General features: G+C 42.9%; 1 protein-coding gene across 3 annotated transcripts in view; it reads right to left on the bottom strand.

Annotated features, from left to right (window-relative positions):
* The window catches only part of PTPN2 (protein tyrosine phosphatase non-receptor type 2), a 34,389-nt gene extending 30,916 nt beyond the window's left edge, over positions 1 to 3,473 (bottom strand). For 2 of the 3 annotated variants that reach the window (XM_082318262.1, XM_082318260.1), the window contains exon 1: positions 3,301 to 3,473. In XM_082318262.1, coding sequence (XP_082174388.1) covers positions 3,301 to 3,471 — 171 coding nt within the window. In that variant the 5' untranslated portion in view covers positions 3,472 to 3,473. The remainder of the gene's footprint in view (positions 1 to 3,300) is intronic. The other variant, XM_082318261.1, reaches the window with a different exon arrangement.
* Positions 3,474 to 21,798: the final 18,325 nt, after the last annotated feature.

Genomic DNA, 21,798 nt, shown 5'->3' on the forward strand with positions numbered 1-21,798 from the left:
AATTTACTTATAGCCAGTAAACTGATTAAGGTCACTGTTCTACACATCCTATTGTAAGACTTTCAAGCTTATTCATTAATCAAGGTTATTAATAATTAACATTTTTAAAAGAACCTTTACTACACCTAGTGTTATTTTCACTCAGAAAACACGTGTCTCATTCTTGGCCAAGCTGTTGCCATTTAGATCTTCCCACACTTGGCTACCCCCACCAAACTAACATGAGCACAATTTGGTAAGCAACTGATGTAGTAGGAACAAAGGGGGGAAAAAAAACCAGATATTTATTATGCTTACAGTTTACCTCAGACTTGCATGTTATCTCCCACCGTACTAAGAGTCTCAGACAGACAGAACTAACAGCAGTATACTGCTAGCTCCTTTACACCAACCAGCAGCATAAATCCCCACAAAGGTAACTGAGCTAGTTAATGATTTTATGGCTGCTGTTAACAGCCACAAGGTTATTCTTGGTGGTTTGATGGTTCAACCCATATAGCTGTAGTAGTTAAATATCATCCAATATGAAGCAACAACTCTAGACTCACAAATATCAATGTGAAATCACAGCCTGCTTCTCCCCAGGCATTAATACAAACCTTTCAATAATCTGCATTTGGAAGACATTCAAATGTACTCATTTACGCACTATTTTAAGGAGCATACTGTTCACATATTCTGAATGTTCGGTTTTATTCATTTTTTGCCTCCGAGTGTATCTTTTCCACAACTTCACTTACATATACAGATTTACCTTATGTAGGTAACTGAAAACACAGCTAAAGTGCTATTGACGAGCAGCCTCCAATGGACTGAACTATCCCTCGATATCTCTGTACTGATGCCATCTCAGCAGACATGCTGTATGATATGGAATTCACAATATTTCATTTTGGATTCTCCTTTTGTTTTTAGATGCTGCTGCTACATGTGATCATTATGTCCCAAAGAGCATTTGAACTTCTCTTTACAACAAAGCATTCTTTGGTCTTCTCTGTTTCCACTATCATCTTTGTCTTCTCAAACTTCTTAAGTAATCTGTCTATTCCCAGACAATGAACACAGCCAAAAAGGACTTCAGTGGAAATCTAACATACGTAAGGAAGCTCCATTTTTTAGCATCTGGTGTGTGACGTTACTTGAGTGCAGTGCCAGCCTGTGAGGAACCTACATCACAACGTGCAGCAGCAACTGGCAAGCACCAATGCTCTACATATTTGTATAAACATCTCTTGCTCTATTAGACAATCAGGTTTTTTTATTTTGATACAGCACACTGGAACTTGTCTTCTCCTCTAGTTTACATGGCTTACAAGCTTTGGAGCAACCACATGCACGGTGAATAAATGCATCTGGCAGGCATTCACAACCAAGTTCCCATGAAATGTAAATTTTGTATTACTCCATAACAGGATGCAACACATTTTGTTTTTAAAAGCACTGGCATCCTCTGTGCTCAGAAACAGACCTGTAATTTGGTCAAGAAACATTACACCAGCTAGAAACACTAGTACGGTGATGGGGCGGGGGGGGGGGGGGGGGGGGGGGCTTGCTGAAAAGAATTAAACCTAACAAACTTTAATGACTAGTTCTAAAATCAGTTTTCCCACATACAATCCAGCCATCACAAACTGGAGAAATGAACCAGATGCCAGATGTAGCGTAAGGCACACTACACAAGAAAAACTTGCACTGGAAAAAATAAAAAGTGAAACCCAGTATTATTTATTCAGTCATTAATTCAGATTGGATAGGAGCTCCAGGAGTCAGCATAAATATTCCAAACTTCATAGGATTTTACCACAAGTCTTGGCAAATTCATGGAACTGAAGGGCAAATACACAAAACTGGTCTCAGCAAGAAGAATAAAAAAAACCCTAATACCCAACTTTTTTTTCTTCAAAGAAACTTACACTTCTCAGGGCAAGTATGTAGGTTTCTTATACAACACTATCATAGGAAAATACCTTCCCAAACAAAAACCCAGAGCGAAAACAAGTAGTCAGCAATTAAAGTATTTTCTACAAGTTTGTGCTATTTAAAAACATCATTTACTATTTTCTGTTCATGTTTTTAAGCAGATCTGTATTCTTTGGTTTTAACATTAAACAAATGCATTAAGTACTCTGAAAAAAATCCTGAGTTTGCAAAACCTACAAAATCAGGGAAACATAAAATTCCGAAGCGTAAAATTCCAAAACCTTATTAAAAAATATTTTACAGCATAGCTGTAGCAAAAGTAGGAAATCCATATACAAATTTTAGCAGAGATTAACATACAATTTTCAGTTTACTTCTCCAAGTGCAACTAAATAATATTAAAATGACTTGGGAAAGCTAACTTGTTCAGTCTGGATATACCAGATGTAACGTGTGTGTACGCTTTCATACTTCATGAAAAATACTGGGTGCAAAACTCTTCCCTTAGACGTTTATGTCATGAACTTAGAACAGTTTATTTCTGCTATTCCCTGTTAAAGTCAAACCACATTTGAGTTCCATAGTACGCGTCTAGAGATAACGTATTTGAAACACACGTAGATCAAATACGCTGCTAATTTAGGGAAGAAAAAGCACAACTTAAAGTTAGTAAAGAGAACTTTCGTTTTGGGTTGTTTTTTCCTCATTTGCGAAAGAGCACTGTGAAACACCTACTGGCTCGAGTAACTGCTCTGGCACTGTAAGTTCGTGCATAAAGCCTGTTTGGCGGAACGGACCCAAAGACTACCGTTGCAAGCTAGCAACCTCGCTGTTTCCAGAGAGGAAGGGCAAGTGGCGCCTTTGCTGAGGGAGAACGGCGCGGGCCGCCCGCGGACGCCGGGCAGGTGAAGGCAGCGCTGACAGGCGGTGAGGCGGGCGCCCGAGGAGCCGCTGCGAGCCTCGGACGGATCGATACGATCGCCTACAACTTTCCCCTCTACCTGGAAACCGCGGGGAAAACACCCTCGCCCGGATCCGATCGGGCCGCTCGGTGAAGCCCCCCCCCCCCCCCCCCGCCAGCACCCGGTGGAGGGGCCCCGGCCGCCGCCGAGCCCGCGCAGGCGCAGCGGCACTGCGCCTGCGCACCGCCCCGCACCCCCCGTCCCCCCCCGATTCGTCCCCCGTCCCCCTTCCCCGAGCGCGGCGGCGGCCGCCGGCCGGGAGCATGCGCGGCGCCTGCCCGCAGTTTTCGCTGCCTGCACCTGAAAGCCGAGCCGCGGCCCAGCGACTTCCGCTCCCCGCCGAGGCGGCGCGTACCGGCGGCCCTCTCCCCGTCCTCCCTCCTGCCGGGGCAGAGCCGGAGCGACCCCCTTCCCTCACCAGGTAGCGCGCCTGCCAGTCGTTCGTGGCATCGATCTCCTGGAACTCCTGCTCGATCATGGCGGACATGGCGGGGGTGGCGGCCGGCAGGCTCCCGGCCCCGCGCGCGCTGCCCACCACACGGGAGCGGCGAGCGCGCTCCGCCCCGCCGCCGCCGCCGCGCGCGCACATACGCTCGCCACGGGTCCCGCTGCCGCCGGTGCCAGGCGCATGCGCGCCCCGCGCCTCCGCCCACCGGGGGCCGCCGAGGCCACGCCCTCGGGGAGGAGGGAAGCACCTGGGGTGACGTCACGGGGCGGGGGGAGGGGGGAGGAAGGCGGGGCGGGGCCGCCCTCAGGTGGGGCGGGGGGCTCGGCCGGGCCGCGGCGCCTCCGCCGACGGAGAGGCGACTTCGGCCGCGAAGCGGCCAGCAGCCGTTTGCTGTCCCGGTGTCCCCGACGGGACAAAACGCGGGCAAGACCGCAGCGAGCGAGGGCGCTTCCAGCCGGCAGCGAGCCCCCGGCCCGCCTCGGCGCGGTGACGGCCGGCGCGCAGCCCGCGCCCCGGGGCCTTCAGCTGTTTGTTTTAAAAAAAGCAGAAGTAGGAAAATACGAACGCGCCAGGCAAACAAATCACGGCAGGGCTCGCAGCCTCAAAAAGGAGGAACGCCGAGGGGCGGAAGGCAGCGGCCCGCTGCGAAGAGAAGGCCCCTGAGGAAACGGCTCCGCAAACGCTCAGCGAAACTCAAGGTCACGCGGAGTTTGGCAAGGGCTGCGTTGCCCAAGCTGCAGGGAAAGCTGCCCTGCGGCTCGGCCTGACGGGGAGGCGCCCGTAGCCCCCACGCCTCAGCACGGACTGCTGATGTAACGCACGGCCATTTGAAAACGCATGGTGTCCACCGGCGCCGGCAAGGCGACGGGATTAAAGTGCCGGGCTGCCGCCCGCCCTCCCCGCGTTGGCCCCGCCCCCTCACACTGCCTCGGCGGTTAGCCCCGCCCCTTCTCTCGCCGCCTCGGCGGTTAGCCCCGCCCCTTCTCTCGCCGCCTCGGCGGTTAGCCCCGCCCCTTCTCTCGCCGCCTCGGCGGTTAGCCCCGCCCCCTCCCGCTGCCTCGGCGGTTAGCCCCGCCCCTCTCTCCCGCCTCTGGCCACCGCGCCCGTCGCCTGTGGTGCGGTGGCCGGGCCCCACCGGGCCCCCTCAGCCCTGGGCCCCCTCAGCCCTGGGCCCCCTCAGGGCGCCCCGTCACCGGGCTTCTACACGCGTGCAGGGGCTGAGCGTGGCCTCTACAGCCCCCGTGATGAGCAGTTGTGCAGTCCTGCGCGTGGCCGCGCTGCCGCCGCGCTTCCCTGCGCGCCTTCCCTGCTGTGGCGCGGGGCTGGGCCTCAGGTGATTTCTAAGAACAATTTCAGATGCGCGTCGTGAGGAGGAAGGGTCAGCAGAGCGAGGCGCTCACACCATTAGCGTTCTGATGCAATTACGTCGGTGAGCTGTGGATGAGGTAGCATGCCGGCCGCCGTTAACGCAGCACAGTGCGAAGGCCAGAGTAGCATGGGCAGCCAGGGATGATGTCTGGCACGAGTGTTGCCCACATCACACCTAAAGGCTGAAAGTCGCGTGCTGGAGAAATGTGGTCTCAGCCCTGGGTGAGTTGAGTTCACGCTCCCCTACACTATGGCGTTTTATAGCTAGAAAACACAGGGACAAGGGTCACTCAGCATGACACAAGAGATGGATGTGTGGTTACACAGGTAAGGCAAATCTTTTTGGAACAGAATTCTGGTCCTGACGTCCAAGCACGTGTCATCGGCTGTTGCATTTCCTTCCTGTCTGCAGGCTGCAGTGCAGTATGGCGCTCCAGATCCACCAGCTGATGTGCTCCCTCAGGTCCTATAATGGAAGGTGGTATCTTGAACACTGGGGGTTTGCGTGATGCCCCTCTGAAGCACAGCTGATGGGACACTATGCATCACTAAGTTCATAGCATGTTTCTCCAGGTAACTCAGGGAAGTGTTGCATACGATTTTCTTGAATGGTGGGTTCAAACTTTTGAAAGTGGGGAGTGGCTTTTCTGGATTTTTCTGCCTGCAAGACTGAGGGACAGGCTATGTCTGTCGTTCTGCAGGTGTTCTCTAGTTAATCAATGTGCTACGTGTGACCAGTTGTGAAATAGGTAAATTAAGAAAACGTGTGAATTATCTTCCTGATTTAGGAGTGCAGAGAAGAATCTAAGTGCCCATCCTCAAGGTAATGATTCTTTTTAATTTAAAACAGGTTTCTTTGAATTCATGTTTCAGTGAACAAAAAGTGTTCTTAACCTCAGAAAACTGATCTTGCACAGGCTGGGAAGTAGATACATAGAAGCTGTCTGCAAAATAACAAATTTTAATAAAGAAATTAAAATATACAACTTCCTCACTGATTTTAGTCTTCAGTAGGCTTTTCTATGGCTATGAACTTGCTGACCGACCTGTATTTGTAGCATTTGTTATCACCGTCTTTTTTACCCCTCGCTGCACCTACCTGTAGGTCACAGACACCACGATGCCCGTGAAGCCATCCGACACGGAGCACAGCTAAAGGAGGCCCAGTCGCCGTCCTGTCCGTCCAGAGAACAGAGAGTGATGCTGCCCGACGACACGTTAATCTCTCTTTATTCTAGAGCAAAGGCCAGGGAAGACTTGGAGGTTGCTGCCCATGGAGTGTGGGAGGACGCTGTGCTTGAGTCCCAGGACAGGCCTATCAGCTAAGGAGCGCCCCGTGTGTCTCAGCTGAGCAGGCCATTGAGACACTGGTGTGTTTCGAGAAAGATGCAGGAGAAGTGGTAGTTATATAGTGATATAGAAACACAGGAACGTGTATTCTGCTCTTCTAATTAGCAGCTGTCACGCATGTGAGAAGCTTGTGCTTGTCACTGCTTGTGATATTTGGGGATGTAGTTCATCCTGAGAAAGCAATGTAATTGTGCTCTTAGGAGAGGGGGTTTTATGGTAGCAGCTATGTTTAGGATCCGTAATGCAAACCAGTGCCTGGAAACAGCTCATGGAAAACTAAAAGAAGTGTTTATTAATTGGGATTTACAGCTGGCTTAGAAGAGCAATAACTGGTAAACCAGGGGTTTCTGGAGAAATTGCCATTGTTTGCTTTTGGGTTGTTATTTTTCACTGCAAATATGCTGAAAATGTTGTACCAGTTCTCTGGTTTTTGGGAATTGAGCCCAGGATAGGCCCAAGACTACAGTTATAATGGTCTATGGAGGAGAACTGTATACACAACATAAACCAAATACATTCATTAGAAAACTTTATTTATTCTATTGCCAATAGTATATTCCAGTTCTGTATTAGCTGTGCTAATACGGATGAAAAAAAAAACAGAAGAAAACTAAAACTAAAACCCAAATGAACTACTACAGAAACTCTTAAACCCTTGAGATAGCGTGAGACATATGCAAAGCAGGATAATGGAGTTGCTGGAATGTGTGGTAGATTGTTAGTGTTTTCAGTCCTAGTATAAATACAAACAAGTAGTTACTGCAATGTTTTCTTATTAAAATGTCTGATAATTTGAGAAGGCCCTTGCGGTGCTGACAAAACAGGCGCCCCAGGGTAGTTGGTATCCGCAGCAGTTCTGACCTCAAAATTGGTTTTGGTGCCCTTGCTCATCCGAACGAAAAAGAACAATCAAGTTAACTTTAAATGGTGTTTGTCCAGTGACCTTGGCCGAACAATTAGCTTTAGTACCAGTCCGGAATGGACTAAGTGCTTGTTCCTCCATGTGTATGTTTTTTTTGGGTCATTCACTGGAATTACTTAAGTATCATTTATTGGAAATGATCTGGTTTGTTCTGTTTTTCTGAGAACCATTTTGGATATTGGTAGATGAAGAACAAATTCTTCCCCGAGGTGGTTTTATTCACAAATACACTCCATATCAATCTTAGCCGTTAAGGAAGAAAGCTGTAATGTGCTTAAGTTTGCCACGGTGTGAGCAGATGAGAACATATCTTTCCTGATTTAAGTCTTATAGCCCAAGGCCTAAAGGAGAAGAGGATCCTCCCTTCCCCCATGGACTGGATAGGGCTGGAAAGCCAGAAGGGCTAGCCACTCTTCTGGCATCTGGCAGGGAGCAGGAGAAGCTGAATGAAAAGGTTCAATGGTCAGGATGAAACAGGTTTCATTTCTTCTGTGCATTTACAGTGGAGTCTTCCCATTTCAGACTTTTGGGGACTGTATTCCTTGTTCAAGCAAACATTAAAATTCCTATTACTGAAAGCGGGTGCCAGTGCAAATACCTGTCCGCAGCTATATTATTGATTTCCTCCCCCTGCCCAAAACTGTATTTTGGCATACAACAAAAGAAAAAAAAAAACCAACCAACTTCAAAATGTATGTAGCAAAATGCAAATCCTTGTAGCAGCAACAGTAGCAGAAGCACAAGGGGCCCCAACGGGTTTGCATTCAGCTAAGGAAGTCTGTCACATCAGTCATAGGTCCACAACACTGGGGTTCTAGTGTCCAACGTCTGTTAAAAAATGGCTATGTAGTAAAAGTGACGGAATTATGGGAGCTGTAATTATGCTTTGAAGAGAAGGAAAACGCAGCTGTGCCCAGACTAAATGATTGCCCAAACTGTAGTTTGGAGTTCTGGGTAGAAGAAATTCATGGCCAAGGGAGAAAGGAAAGATTAAGGTCTATTTAGGAAGTCTGTTTTATAGCCCGGAGATCTGTGCCAGTCTGTATGGCACTGGACTCCTGCGGTGAAGCTGAAGTAATTGTGGAGTGTGAAAAGAAACCGGCGACCGGCAGAAGTGCTGTCAGGAGTGACTGGACACTAGCTGGCAGAAAAGGCAGCCCGCCAGGATGTGTGATGGGTAGAACGACTTTAGGCTCTGCTGTGGCTTTGTGAAGCAACCCTTCCAGCAACCTAAGCTGGGGTGGGCAGTCAGCCGCAAAACCTAATGCCTATGAGTCAATGCAGGGGGTGTGGGGTACGGCTACAGGAAGAGGAGAAGAGCCAGTTGCCAAGAGAAAGATGACTCCAAGTTATTGTTTTTATTGCTTGTAGAGAGGATCTCTCTTGCTGGGGATGGTTTGTATACCTTGCCTCTTTCCTTTTCACCCCTAGCTACAGTGACATTTATTAAAATCACAGTTTGCAAGTGAGAATGTCTAATTCAGTGAGTGTCCAGAGTGGCTTGATGGCATTCCACATTCCTGGTTAGAAGGTAATTTTTTTACTAGAAACTGCATAGACGGAAACTGGCTATAGCTATTACAAAGTTTTCACATTGAAAGTTTACTGAGACTTGCATTTGTTTGAAGATCACTGGTTGATTACATTTTAAAATTGTTTTCCTCACAGACTGAATAGAGCTGTTTATGCTTAGACCATTTCTAATCTCACAGTTATTATTTCAAAGCATCACTTTACATTACTGTGTAATGGTTAAAGAGGTATCTAAACTGCAGTTCTGGAAACAGCTTTATGTTGCCTGGTGAATCTTTAATTCACATTGCCTCATCATAATTTTGAAATCACATTATCATGATCTTGTAACTTTTCTGTAGCACAGATTCTGTATTTTAGTGGCTTCCCTGCTTGATTATATGTATTTTCATCTACATCCAAGCTTATCTTCCAAATTACAAAATTAAGGGCATTCTCTGAATTACAGCTGAAAAGGTTGCAATGCACGACTCATACCACTGTTATTTGCTAGGAGAAGTTCTTGTAAGAAAATACTGTTTTGGCAGAAGACGACCTTGTACTGAGGAGTATCGGTAAATGTTTCTGTTATAAATTTGTGTTCTCAATTTTATGTTCCAGTTTTACTTTGGGTTTCCCAGCATCTGAACAAAGCAATTATGCTTATTTTCATGGGTGTTAAAGTCTCCAAATTGTGTTTGCCTTTTTCTGTTTCCCAATAGTTTGACATAAAGTAATAAAAGTCTTTTTGGCAATGTCATTTAGGATTGTAATCTATTTTGTAATTTAGGTTTCTGCATTAGACAACCTGAAGTGCCAACAGGAAAGGGTTTTCTTTTACTACTAGCTGTAATAATGATTTAAAAAATCTTACTGTTACCAACTTCATAGAAACTTAAATCTACCTTGTGGTGGTGAGCCTTCAACATTTATTACAGTAATTACTTCTGTCTTTCCTGTGCTAGCAGAGGTAGACCTGGGCAAAATTTGTGATATCTTTGTCTGTTTTTAAGTTGACATTAATATATCTGATTTCATGCAATTTCCCGTATAAGCTCGCCCTATTGAGATAATCAGCAGCCCTGTTGGAGCCACATTCTCTGAGTCACTGTTTGGATGGCAGGGTTCCATGAATGTGTGGCTAGTTTTGTCTGCCGAGATGTCCTTTGGCATGTTGTATAGGGCAAGGTGTTCATGCTTGCGCCCGAGTCTAAAGGCACCGAGTCTTGTAAGGACCACGGAATACTAGATAAGAATTTGCATAGCTACATTACTTGGCAAGGCAGGACTGCGATAATCAATGCACTTCTCTTTTTACCCTCAAAGTAAATCAGAACGCAAGGAGGAAAATAGATTTTGCCTGTAGGTGGCAAAGAGCCATGAAGAAATTGTTAATTTTTCAGGCAGTATGATTTCCTAACAAAAACAAATCAGTAGTGCGTGGAAAATTTATCTTTCCTTTTTTTTCTTTGATAATGCCTCTTATAAAAATGGCTTTGAAACTAATCTACCAAAGTAAGGATTCTTAAAAAAAATCTGGTTTGCATAACAAGTATATTACAGTTTCTGAATGTATGCTATGTTTTCTTTGGTCCGGACATTTAAAACCTCTAATTCATACCCTTATGGCATATGAATTGCTGTAACTGCTAAACCAATTTGTTTTCTCAAAGAAAAGAAAAACTGAGTATAATGTACTGAAAGAAGGATCCATAACACAAGTTTTCCGATTGGAATGCTGTCAAGGTCTTTAACATCTTATTTTAGCCAGTGGAACAGTTCCAGCAGCTCAAGTCATGACACTACCACTTACTGGAATTAACAACCCGGGGAGAAAAGCGCCCTTGTACAGAACGTGTCCAGTATCAAAATGAGCGTATGATATTCTCTGGATCTTTTGAATTTCAGATCTCTCTTTCCCGCTGTCTCACTGCATGCAGAGAGATACAACTAGTCATCAAAAGATACTCTTTTCCTTTCAAAAACCTCGTGGTAGCACTTCTCACGCAGACCACTGCAGCTTTGTTCGTGGCAGACAGTAGTACCCTCTAAATACACTGGAAGCAATTTGTCACGAAGAAAACACTTGAGGTGTCCTAGTACACCATTTTCTTTACTTTGCCGGCCTTTTATATCAGAAATGTCTCAATTGTGTGTTAGATCACTCAGATTCTTCTCAAGATTTAAGTATAAAATCATGTACTTACTAACGAAGATTTGCAGTAATGGAGCAATGCTACAAAGAGATAAAGAAACAAAGTAAGTTATTAAGATTATACTTGCCAAGAAATATCCTCCAGGTCACTTTAGCATCTCAGCTAGCTTCTAGCTCCCATTCTCTTACGCTAATTTTGGAAGCTCAATTCACTTGAAAATGATTTTCTTTTTGTCCAAGATGGCCGATTTCTTCTTACCAGCCCCCTCTTAAGCACTGAGCAGGAAAGGTTAGGATGCAGAGCAAAAGCAAAGGGTTTTTTCTGTGTCCAAGCAAGACCACCTTAGTTTTGCCCTTTGTTTTTCTTGATTAAGAAAGAATATTTAGTTGAGTCTGGTGATTAGATTCTTGAAGGTGCTTCTGTGAGGAGGGGATTAGGACATAGGACTGCTGTAGGCCCGTATCTGCACACCCCAACAAGTTGTTAGGTTAACATTTCCATTGTAATCGGTAGGCTCCTGATTTCCCATTGCTCCTCAACACATTGGTAATACCTTATACCTAATGTTATCAGAAGTTATAAACGCACAATCTAATTTCTAGATTGAGAATACATTTTGGCCTGTGAATACCATATAAGGAATAGATGTGACAGCAGCAGTGGCGAAACGAGAAGTGGGATGAATTGTTTGTGAAACTCTGCCACACATACGCTCTTGGTTCTAGGGGTTTTCTTTGGGGAACGTCACAAATCCTGTCATGCCAGTATTTCTTGGTCCCATAAAAAGTGGTAAGGATAATTCTCAATTTCCCGAGTTTCAGCAACCTTGGAAAGTAGGATGAGGCAGACAGCTGAAGGAGGTAACTGCATTAGCCATTACAGCTCAATCTGCTGTCAGATATGCATGAACAGTGGGCAATATCAATATAGAATTTACACGGTTCTGTCACAGCAAGTGGAATAAATCCTGAATATCTTTGGAAAGGAGGTTCCAATGAAATAATGCAATGCTTATGTTTTTAAAACATAAATATATATGCCTTTCAGGGTGACATGAAAACTTTCCCTTCTCTTTCTTTTACCTCTCACTTTCCTGAGAGAGGAAGAAGTTGGGAGTGCTTTGTTCACACAGAGGAGTGGTTCATTAATAGGTTCAATAATGAATGAGATATTAATGAAATCTGTGCTATACCCCCCTGGTTACTCCAACTGGAAACTTACATGCACAGCATTATATAAAATCGTTTTATAATGCGAGTTGCATATATGTATACATTTAAATCTACCAGGTGTTACCAGATGCGATGGAAATTAAATTAGCTAGAAGTACCAAGTGCTGAACTATATTTTTCTCAATAATTTAAAATATTTCTATAAAAAGTAGGGCAGATACTTTTAATAATCATGCAGATAACTGCATGGTTAACTCTTCGAAGTTTACCTCTTTCAACATTAGAATACAGCATTATTGGGGGAAAATGGAAATAATATTTTCGTTTGACTAATCTGTGTAATTGAAGAGACAGTGGACAAGTAAACTCTGCACACAGAAGGTTTCTGTTCAGCATTTCATGCATGTGTTTATTCTCTGTGCACAACACTTGTGTATATAAATATCGTCTGTTCCTGCTGTCCTCCCACAGAGCGCTGCAATGTGCTGTGTATCCTCTTTGTGTTTCAGATGTCTCAAGGACGTTTGTTAGGCTCAGAAGCTATGCCTAGTACTTGGGGACCGTACACCAGCCACACACCAAATCTGATGCACAAATCCGAAATAATTATATTTCAGCTTGTTCAAAAGCAGGTAATTTTTGTGAAACGTTGAATAAGTTGTGTCAGTAGAAATTATGTCTGTTAGGCATACGTTGTTTTCTCCACAACATGGCATGTGAGTTACCTTGGGCAGGAAGCAATTGCTGGTAATTAGTGTCACTTTATCTGACCTTTGCTGAAAAGAGTATTCACTGTTCAGCCGTCGCTAATAAGCCTCCACAATAGAGCTGTGTGGGAACGTTCAAAGTGCCATTAATCCCAAGGCATGATGCGAACATGCCTTAACATACTCAAGTGCTCTTTTCAGCGTGTTCATATGGTGGACGCTCTCTTGGCTTTGGACTGTGTTTGTTTTGACATGTGTCTCGAGCTTTCAGTTAAAATATCTGTCACAGCACAAACAGCCCTTATTCCTGTAAGGCCAACTAACCACGCTAATTAGTACAAGTCTGTAGAACAGAGACTTAACAATATGCAGACCTGAATCTTGTCTTGCAACAGTGAAGTTTAGAAATCATTTAATTGAAAATAGGTTAACATAAACTATGACCGTACAGTTTACGCTATAGCAATTTAAAATTACGTAAATTCTTTGCTGCATCTAATGATTGGTCCCTTGGGTAATCTGTCCTCATAGCAATTCCTGTTGGAAATTTCTCCTTGTTATGATTCTGATCTAGCAGTGCCTCTGGGTTGAGACATGTGATGAATAAAGTGGTCGGTGATGAGTATAAAATCACCGTACAGTTTCTCTTCGAAGGGAGCACACCCTTGCAGCTGGCTGTAAGGCAGTGTTTTTGTTAAGGAGAATTTCACTGGTGGGGGAGAAGCCTTAAGTGAGCACAACAAAACATTTTCAAAATTTCCAGTGAATGGGAAATTAGCTTTTGTAATCATGTGTCTTCTAGAAACCCAAGTGTGCTTTCCCTGGAATCTTGTCTGGGATTTCATTACATGTTCTTAACGCAGATGTTTCAAATGCTTTGGAAACAATAAACTATTATTATTGTCAGAATAAATTCATCATCTTTGCTTTTAGCAATGTCAGAGGGAGGAGGAGTGTTTAGCAGACCTCTAGGGAGCTTTTCGGTGGTCCCTCTACTGGAGTCTGAAACCTTCCCAGATAGATATGTTTACCTTCTCCTAATGGTGGTCAAACTAGAAAATTACTCCAGCATTGTCCATTTTAACAGTTGCTGATATATATTATCTGGACTATGTCCCCAGACTGTTCCTTAGTTAAATTAACTCCATCTTGTTATGTCTCACAATGATCTAAAAGCTATATATAACATATGGCATTCATAAATAGGTGATTCCAAATCTGTGACATAGACTACCTATATGCCCTGTGGAAATCTGAAATCTGAGAGAGAGATGGGGTCTATTCTACCTAAGAAGAGATGAAAGTGTTTTCTCACAGCTTGAAAACCTTGGCTATGCCCTTTCCCATTACCCTTTCAACAATATTCCTTGAAGCCTAAAGCTGTCTGTAGGTACAGCCACTTGCCCTAGCTGGGATTCCTGTGAGCCCCGGAACACGTAGTCGATTGTGATTCTTTAAGCACTTACTTACTTTTAGACACATGAAAAAGGCCCCAAGGATTATTCTTTTGCTGGAAGTCAGAAGTATAAGGCTGTTTTTAGCATGGGCCCTGCATTTGTTAAACTGCTGCCCTTGTAGATGCAGAAATATATTAATGTCCTTGTATAGCTGCTTAAATAATTTTTTTTGAATGGGTAATCTTGTTGGGTTTGGGGAGTGTGTGGTTTTCCTAAAACATTAATTTCAAAAGCTCTTTATCCTATTATATTGCAACGAAGCATGTTTGTTACACTTACTGACACCAAAAGTATTAATCATGTAACAAGAGTAATGAGCAAGTTACTTCCATAGCTCATACTGCAATGATAACATCATGGTGTTGTCATCTTTCAAACTGCATTGTACCACCTCTGCTGCCCTAGAAGATCAGATTGTTACCAGACCCATGTTCAGATATTATGCCCTAACAGAAGCATTTATTCTTCTTTTTCCAAATGAAAAAAAAAAAAGAAATCTTAAAGACATTTATTTCTAGTGATAGGCAATGCTGAAGTTTCCATTTTAACTTTAGAGTCTTTCTTTTATTTGAATAGAGAACAGCAGGGCCAGCTGCAGGTATAGGCAATGTAGGCAGGTTGCCTATGGATGCAGATGTTTAGGGTGGCAAAATAGTCCCAATAAAGAGCAGCCAAGCTTGGCTTTTCCCTCCACCACGGCCTTTTCTCCTGTGGAGAGGAAGACCACACGTTTGAGCTGTTCATGCCATGTGAACAACTGATCCCTACCTCCTGTTGGCAAACTCTCTCCGCCTGAGTAATCTAAACTTTTATACTGTATATATATGTGTTTTACCGTATTTATACGTGGTTTATACTCACTCTCAGAGCGAGTATGCGCCAGCGGCAGTAGCAAACCTGACCCTTCTGACTCAGTCCTCTCTCTGCCCCTTCCCTTTACGGGAGCAGCTGAGCCCTGGCAGCAGTGGAGGAGATGCAAACGGTGACGCGTTTGCTGCTTGAGTAATAAGGAGCATGGGCAAGGAGAGGCATAACCTCCTGGATCTGGAGACTGGCGGGCTGGGTCTCTTAATTCTACTCCTAGTCAGCCAAAGCCCCACTGAGTCTTCTCAGCCTATCTCCCTGCACCTCCCTCTTCTCTTTTCTCCATGCTCTTCTTCATGCACCTCCACCTTCCACAACCCCCACGTTCTTTTTTACACAGACTCTGACTACAACTGCTGCAAAATTCAAATCTTCCTGTATGTGGAGAAGCCTTGAGTCAGCTCCAGTAACTAACCACTTAACATTTTCCAATTTAATAAGCAGATCACATCAAGTTGAATATTCACTTCTAAAATGTGAGAAGGGAAAACTCCAAATAAAGGAGAAAATAATCTAAAGAAGAAGATACCTATGGTAAATAATATGAAGTCATGTTCAGGATGGATGGCATCACGATGTGTATCTGGCATCAAACAGTACCCTGTGAGAAACCACCTTGAGGAACACGGCCCATCCCGGCTTTGTGTGCCCCACCGCAGCTGTGCCCCTGCCTCCTCCGAGCAGGCGGATTGCCATCTGCAGAGCGTCTCCATCCCACGGGCGAGAGGCCGAAGAGGAAAGGCTGTGAGATTTGCTCCTTCCCTCAGCGGCACTGCTCTTCCCCTTCGTGAGCAGACTGCTGAAGGAAATGAGAGCTGGCTCACGTGTGGGGTCACTGGGAGACTGCGGACTCCAGAAGGCAGATGTACATGCCGGGGGGTCCTCCACCAGGATGGGGACAGTTCCACGCTATGCTGCAGGTTTGGACATGGAAAAGGGCAGGTTCCAGGCCTTAGGATGGGCAGGTCGTCTGGGGAGAAGAATAATTAGTGGGATAAGGTCCTTCTTCAAACACAGTTCACCAAACCCTGTCTGTCCCCACTGTCCAAATGATGAAATATTACTGTGGTATCTGGTGGGGCTGTGAAATCTTTTTTTAAGGTAGTGAAAGATTCATGTTACCACCCACCAGTAATGGCATTAAAGGCTTCCTTAGCTTATAAACAAGCATAAGTACCCATTCTGTAAGCAACAGCTTTAATATTGCATTTGATATTTGATCATAACTGTAGTCTGCAAAAAAGGTTTAGCTTTCAATTTTGTCAGCAATTTCTATGTCCTTTTCTACTTCTGCAGTTTCTTTCCATACATACCAAAACAGACGGAGGAAAGCCACTGCTGCTAAGTTTAGACTTTTTCTGTCTGTTCTTACTGTGAAAACTCTCAGGGCCAGCTATTTTCCATTTTTACTCCTACAAGCTCTATTTCCCAACCTGAGATCACTAGTTTAAAGATAGCTCTGATGCAGTTACACGATCTGAGATCAACCTTCTGTTTGAAAACCTTCTGTTATGAAGCCATTAGTGTTCCCTTCCTAGCTGTCAGTTATGTTGCTTGTCAGTCTGTCATTCCAATTTTCCCTTACATTTCTTTGCACATTCATATGACTAAGAATAGTTTTCCATCCATAAGCCACTTACTTAGAGAACATCACTTCTGTTTCCCCTTCACTCATCTTTCATAGGCTGCCAAAGCTACACTTGATCATGACCGGGTAGCTGTTTTGCTCAAATGGCATTTCTTGGGCTAATCAATTAGCATTTTCCTTACTTTGTCTTCCTGTACCCTTTTTTAACATTATGTGGTAAAATATAATTTTATGGAGTTGGAGCTTATCTTTTTCTTGCATCTTTCCAATAGGAATTTTTAAGGTAAATGGTAAATTTTAATTTCAGTTTGGGACATTCTATTGATTTCCTAGCAAAACAAATAATAACAGATTGTAAGCGGAACTCTGATTGCAGCATCAACGAAGCAGGGTGACATATAAGGAAAGGTTCACTCTTCTGCTTTCTTTAAATGCCTGTAGGAGTTTTACTCTCAGTTTACTCATGTGAAGACTCGGGGACTTTATTTACCCTCATTTTCGCCCATGAAATCTAATTTTGCTACTAATTTCTTTCCATGATCTGTCAGTCATGCCTGGCAAGTCATCCTCTTAATTTGAATTACCCTTCATAGCAATAATTGCTGGTATTCTTTTTCCTTAACAGGAATTCATCCCGTATCTTTCACACACTGCTGTGATTATGAGTGCTTTCCTCTGAAACACCCACCCTTAGGTTTCTAGTTTGTATGACACAGTATGTTACACACACAAGACTACTTGCTGGCAGCATGCCTAACATTTTCAAACTCTTTCTAATTGTTAAGCTTCAGATTCTCAACGCTAAGCAATCTACTTAATGATTGGGTTTACTAGATTTTTTTTCCCTGCATCTAGTTGCTCGATAGTACCACTTTGCATTTCTACAGTGCCTTAATCCAGGAATCTCAAAATAATCGATATTATTTTACTCCCTATGGAATATTATGAATTATTGGGAATCCAGTTGTTAAGGAAAACAAAAAGTTAAGGGTACAGAAAAGTGTATGAATTTCACAGGGTCAGGCAGGGTTTCCCTGTCAACAATAATGCTTTTAAATGGTTATCAGGAATGGAACCTTTAACTATGCTGTAAGATGTTTGCTGCTAGCGTGATAATCCGTGATTGTCCGTAACGGATCAGCTTCTAGTGCAGACAGGACCGAAGCATCTGATAGAGGCTTCCTCACCCTCTAACCTATGCTAATATAAACATCCTTAATGCATACAGTTCACGATTTACCTTCTTTTGGGCAGGCCTTTGTATCTTTTAAAATCTCCCTCTACAGGCAAGAGCATCTTTTACTTGAAGAAGGTCGTCAAAAGGGAAAAAAGGAAAGTACTAACTGTATTTTCTTTAAATCCAAGGCAGCGTCAGTTATAGTCATTTGGAATGAGAGTATCTCTACCAATGCTAATACAGTTACACTGAACTTCCAGCAGAAGTAAATTCAGTTATGCCAGTTTATGCAGTCCATTTGAGAACAAAATTGGCCTACTGTGTCAAAAGTGAAAAACTAACCTTATTATAGATACTTTTCTTTCTTCTCCTATGCTGCGGTTCAATTTCATTTAATCTAGAGATAACACTGAACCCAAATGTTCAAAAATATGTATCAAGATTGTCGTAATTCAGTATGGTCTTCCTCTGCACGTGATCAAGCAAATAGTCAGGCTAAAATACGACTGTCTTTTCCACCTCATGCACACCATCGCCACGAACGGAATGTTTTTCTTTACTGCTCAGCTCCAGCCGTAAGAGGAAGTCCCCGAGGTTACCTAATAGTTGAGTCCTAATTCATGGCTCAATAACTGGAAGCTGCAAATTTCCTGGGGTCTCCACGAGTTCAAGCGTGCTTCCCGTCACCGTGCCACACGGCGCACAGTGTGCTGGTTACCACCAGTCACGAAGGACGCTTACGCCCTCCCGACCGTGGCCGTGCCGGCTGCCCACCGCTGCTGTGCGCCTCAGATCATCCCATCGTGCGCCAACTTTTCTACCCTCCGGAGGCTCTAGAAATGCAGTAGGGAGCTGCAGCACTTTTCAGCCCTCGGTGCCTCGCTTTCTAGATTCGTTGCACCGTTCAAAGGGGAATGTCTTGCTAGGCAGTCATCTTGAATTCATTCTTAATTTCAGCTAGATCAAGATAAAAAGAAATTGAAGTATTTATTAGTGACATTAAAAATAGGCAACAGAATGACAAAGGTTTATATTGGACCTGAGGAAGTAAAACATTTAAACTACACATACTATTCACATTATTTCCATCTGATTTACTATATGACCCTAGATATCAAGACTTCTGTGGTCCTAGAAATCTTATGTTCATGTTACATCACGGGAAAATCCCTCTTTTGATGTAGCATGTTAGCTTTTATAGCCAATTTCTTTTATAGCGTTTGAAGTCTTCCTGAAGAGGCCCAGAGAGATTTGATCTTATTCAACAAATTTTATTTTACTTTTAATCCAGCAGATAGGCTGGCCATTTAAAATAATTTAAATAAGCATTGTTTAATTTCCCAGAAGATGCGGTTGCCTCTTTGTTAGACCAGATGTCACCCGCTCTACTTGACTGCCTATGTAATGACTGCTAGCCTAAGAAAGGGTATCTCTTGTGCCCCATCCCTTGGCTAATTTTGATGTTTCACTATGAAGCGTTTCCTCTATTGAGCCTTAGTTCTGTGTCAGTCTTTCCCCTAACAAAAAACACCTGATACAAATGTCTACATGGGATAAATGTATTTATCTCATTACTGGGTGTTGACTGAAATCAGACACAATGGTAAATGAACATTCTGGGATCACAGTCTCCCCCCCCCGCCCCCGCCATTTCCTGGATTTTTTTTTAAGTAAATGAAGATTTTGGACCTAGTTTCTAAATAAATGTAACCTGACCTACCTGCATTGAATCTAGAGACTGAGGACAGGGGTAGATTCTATTTAGATGAATAAATAATTGTGTAAGTGTATATGTATTTAAAAAGATAGGGCTTTTTTCGCTTATTGACCAAACTGAAATGTAAGGAAAAAATTCTAAGTCTTGATATGAAGTGTACAATTTTTGTTGTCAAAGAAAATAAACTTTTTCGGTCAAAAAACCCCATGCATTTGTGCCACAGTTAAATATTTATATTTTATTCAAATGAAACAGATTGATGCCAATTATTTGTGAATCTGACAATTTTGCCCTGCTCCAACTATACTGGTATTACTGGCTGAAGAAATGAACTAAATTTAAGCAGGTGAAAAATATGAATTCACTAGTTGTAACACACTCTGAGTCTTAACAAAATCATTACATCACTAAAAATTGCAAAAGAACGGGTTTTTGACAGCTGAATCACTGACTGGAAACAGTTCTTCTGGAAAAAAAGAAATGCAATTTTTTATAAATATAATCAACAGTTTACAGTAAAAGACATTTCCCAAAAATAGCTAACAAAATCAACCATTCAGAGACACTGCCATGAATTAAAGAACTTATAAAACAGCTTTAATGTTTTTATTAGGCACTGCCTCTCCAGCTATTTGAATGAAGCAATAACTGAAGTTTCAAAGTATAAATGTCTCTAACCATGCTGAAGGAAGATTAAAAAAACCCCCTCCTTAGCAATCCATATAAGTGCATGAATATTATTTGTTGGCTGTTTTTTTGCTTGTTTGTTTGATTCTTAATATGAGTGTTTTCCCTCTAGCATGAAAAACGTAATACCTCTCTGATTGTAGCACTGGAACAATCAGGAACAATCAACTTTGCTTGCTTCTCCTATTGTATTACTTAAATTTTACCCATTATTTAGAAAGTATTGAAATTTCAACCTCCAGATTGATTGCATGTGATTGCAAGGGGAAAAAAAAGGGTACGCTGACCATGGCCCTACATTCCACAGTGAGGTTCCCTCTAGGAGATGAATTGTGCAATACCAGTTCATCTTCAGAAACAAGACAATGTTACCCCCTTTCCTTTTAAGATTTCGCTCTGTAGTATTTAAAAAAATACCATTTTAAAACTATCATTGGCCAACTTAGATAAGAATGTAAAACCAGCTGGTATTTTTTCTTCTAAATCCTTCTGTATTTTCCATTATCTGTAACTGAAACATTTTTATCATACTCCCTGTACTTGGGTAACAAAATATTTTTCAACATGTTAACTTTTCCTTACCCAGTATCATCAAGATAATTAAATCCTAGCATCTTAATGCCATAGTGTCCCTTCAAGTCCAAGTTTGTTGTCATTTACCTCCATCTTTTATCATTAATCTATTATCATTCCTTACCACATTTGGGTACCAGCATATCTAGTCTTAATATGAGGTCTACTAATGAAACACTGGCAGTAGTGTGTTAAATGCTTGCATATTAAGTATGCTTGCATATTATGCAGAAAGCAGCGATCTCTATGGCACGTGATAGCAGCAGTTCCATCGGTTGCTGTGGAATGTAGTTTACAGTTTGTAAAAATAAATGCACTGAATATCAAACCTAAAGCGCCAGGTTTATGCCACAAGCAAGGTAACGGTTTCTTTATAACTCTGTTCGGTATTTGGACATTCCTGAAAAAACTCTCTTCAACAAGTGGACAGAATTTGACTCCTTATTGCCAGGACCAAACAGGAAAATTTTAAATGAGGTTGTGAGAATCAGAAGTCCTTTTGAAAATGGTAAAACTAATCTCCTGTTAAAGGTGCAGATATAAAAAATGTCCTACAAAAGGTCTGAATCGGAGAATCAAGAGAATTCAAATATATCTCATTTCAGGAAACTTTACATTTGATTCTCCCCCTTAATCATTTAATGTACGATTTGAAGACTGGATCGTAGCTGTAAGGCAGTGAAGGTGTCCTAATGACTTGAATACGGTTTTGGAACTGAAATAAAGTACAGTTAAATACAAGAGTGTTTGCTGTTATTTATTACCACCATCATCATTTCACTATTATTTATCTCTTAAATCTACTAACTGCATTATTACTATTTGGATTGTAGTGAGTGAATTATTTATTTTTTCCTTGTTAATATTTATCAGCTATTGTAATTAGCTCAAGAATAGCTAGTAAATAACATGGCTTACAGAGGAAACATGCCTTAAAAACAAGACACTGGTCCAGTCCTCAGCGATAGGACAAATGAACGGTATTTAAAACACACGAGCACTGAGAGCTGTGGGATCCAGTCTGCGAGCCGATGCTCCAGGACACAAACTGGAAGAAAGTGCTTCCGCCAGTGAGGGGCTCCCTGGAAGGCGGCAGGTCGGTGGTGAGAGTATTCAGCTCTCAAGGGTCTGCAGCTGCTGTGGTTCATTTATTTAGCACAGCCCTCTGGCTGTAGCCTGGTCTAGTCACTCCTGGTCCACAGCTCCTGCCCAGGCCTC

The sequence above is a fragment of the Platalea leucorodia genome, assembly GCF_965183815.1.
Source record: "Platalea leucorodia genome assembly, chromosome: 1".
NCBI lineage: Eukaryota > Metazoa > Chordata > Aves > Pelecaniformes > Threskiornithidae > Platalea > Platalea leucorodia.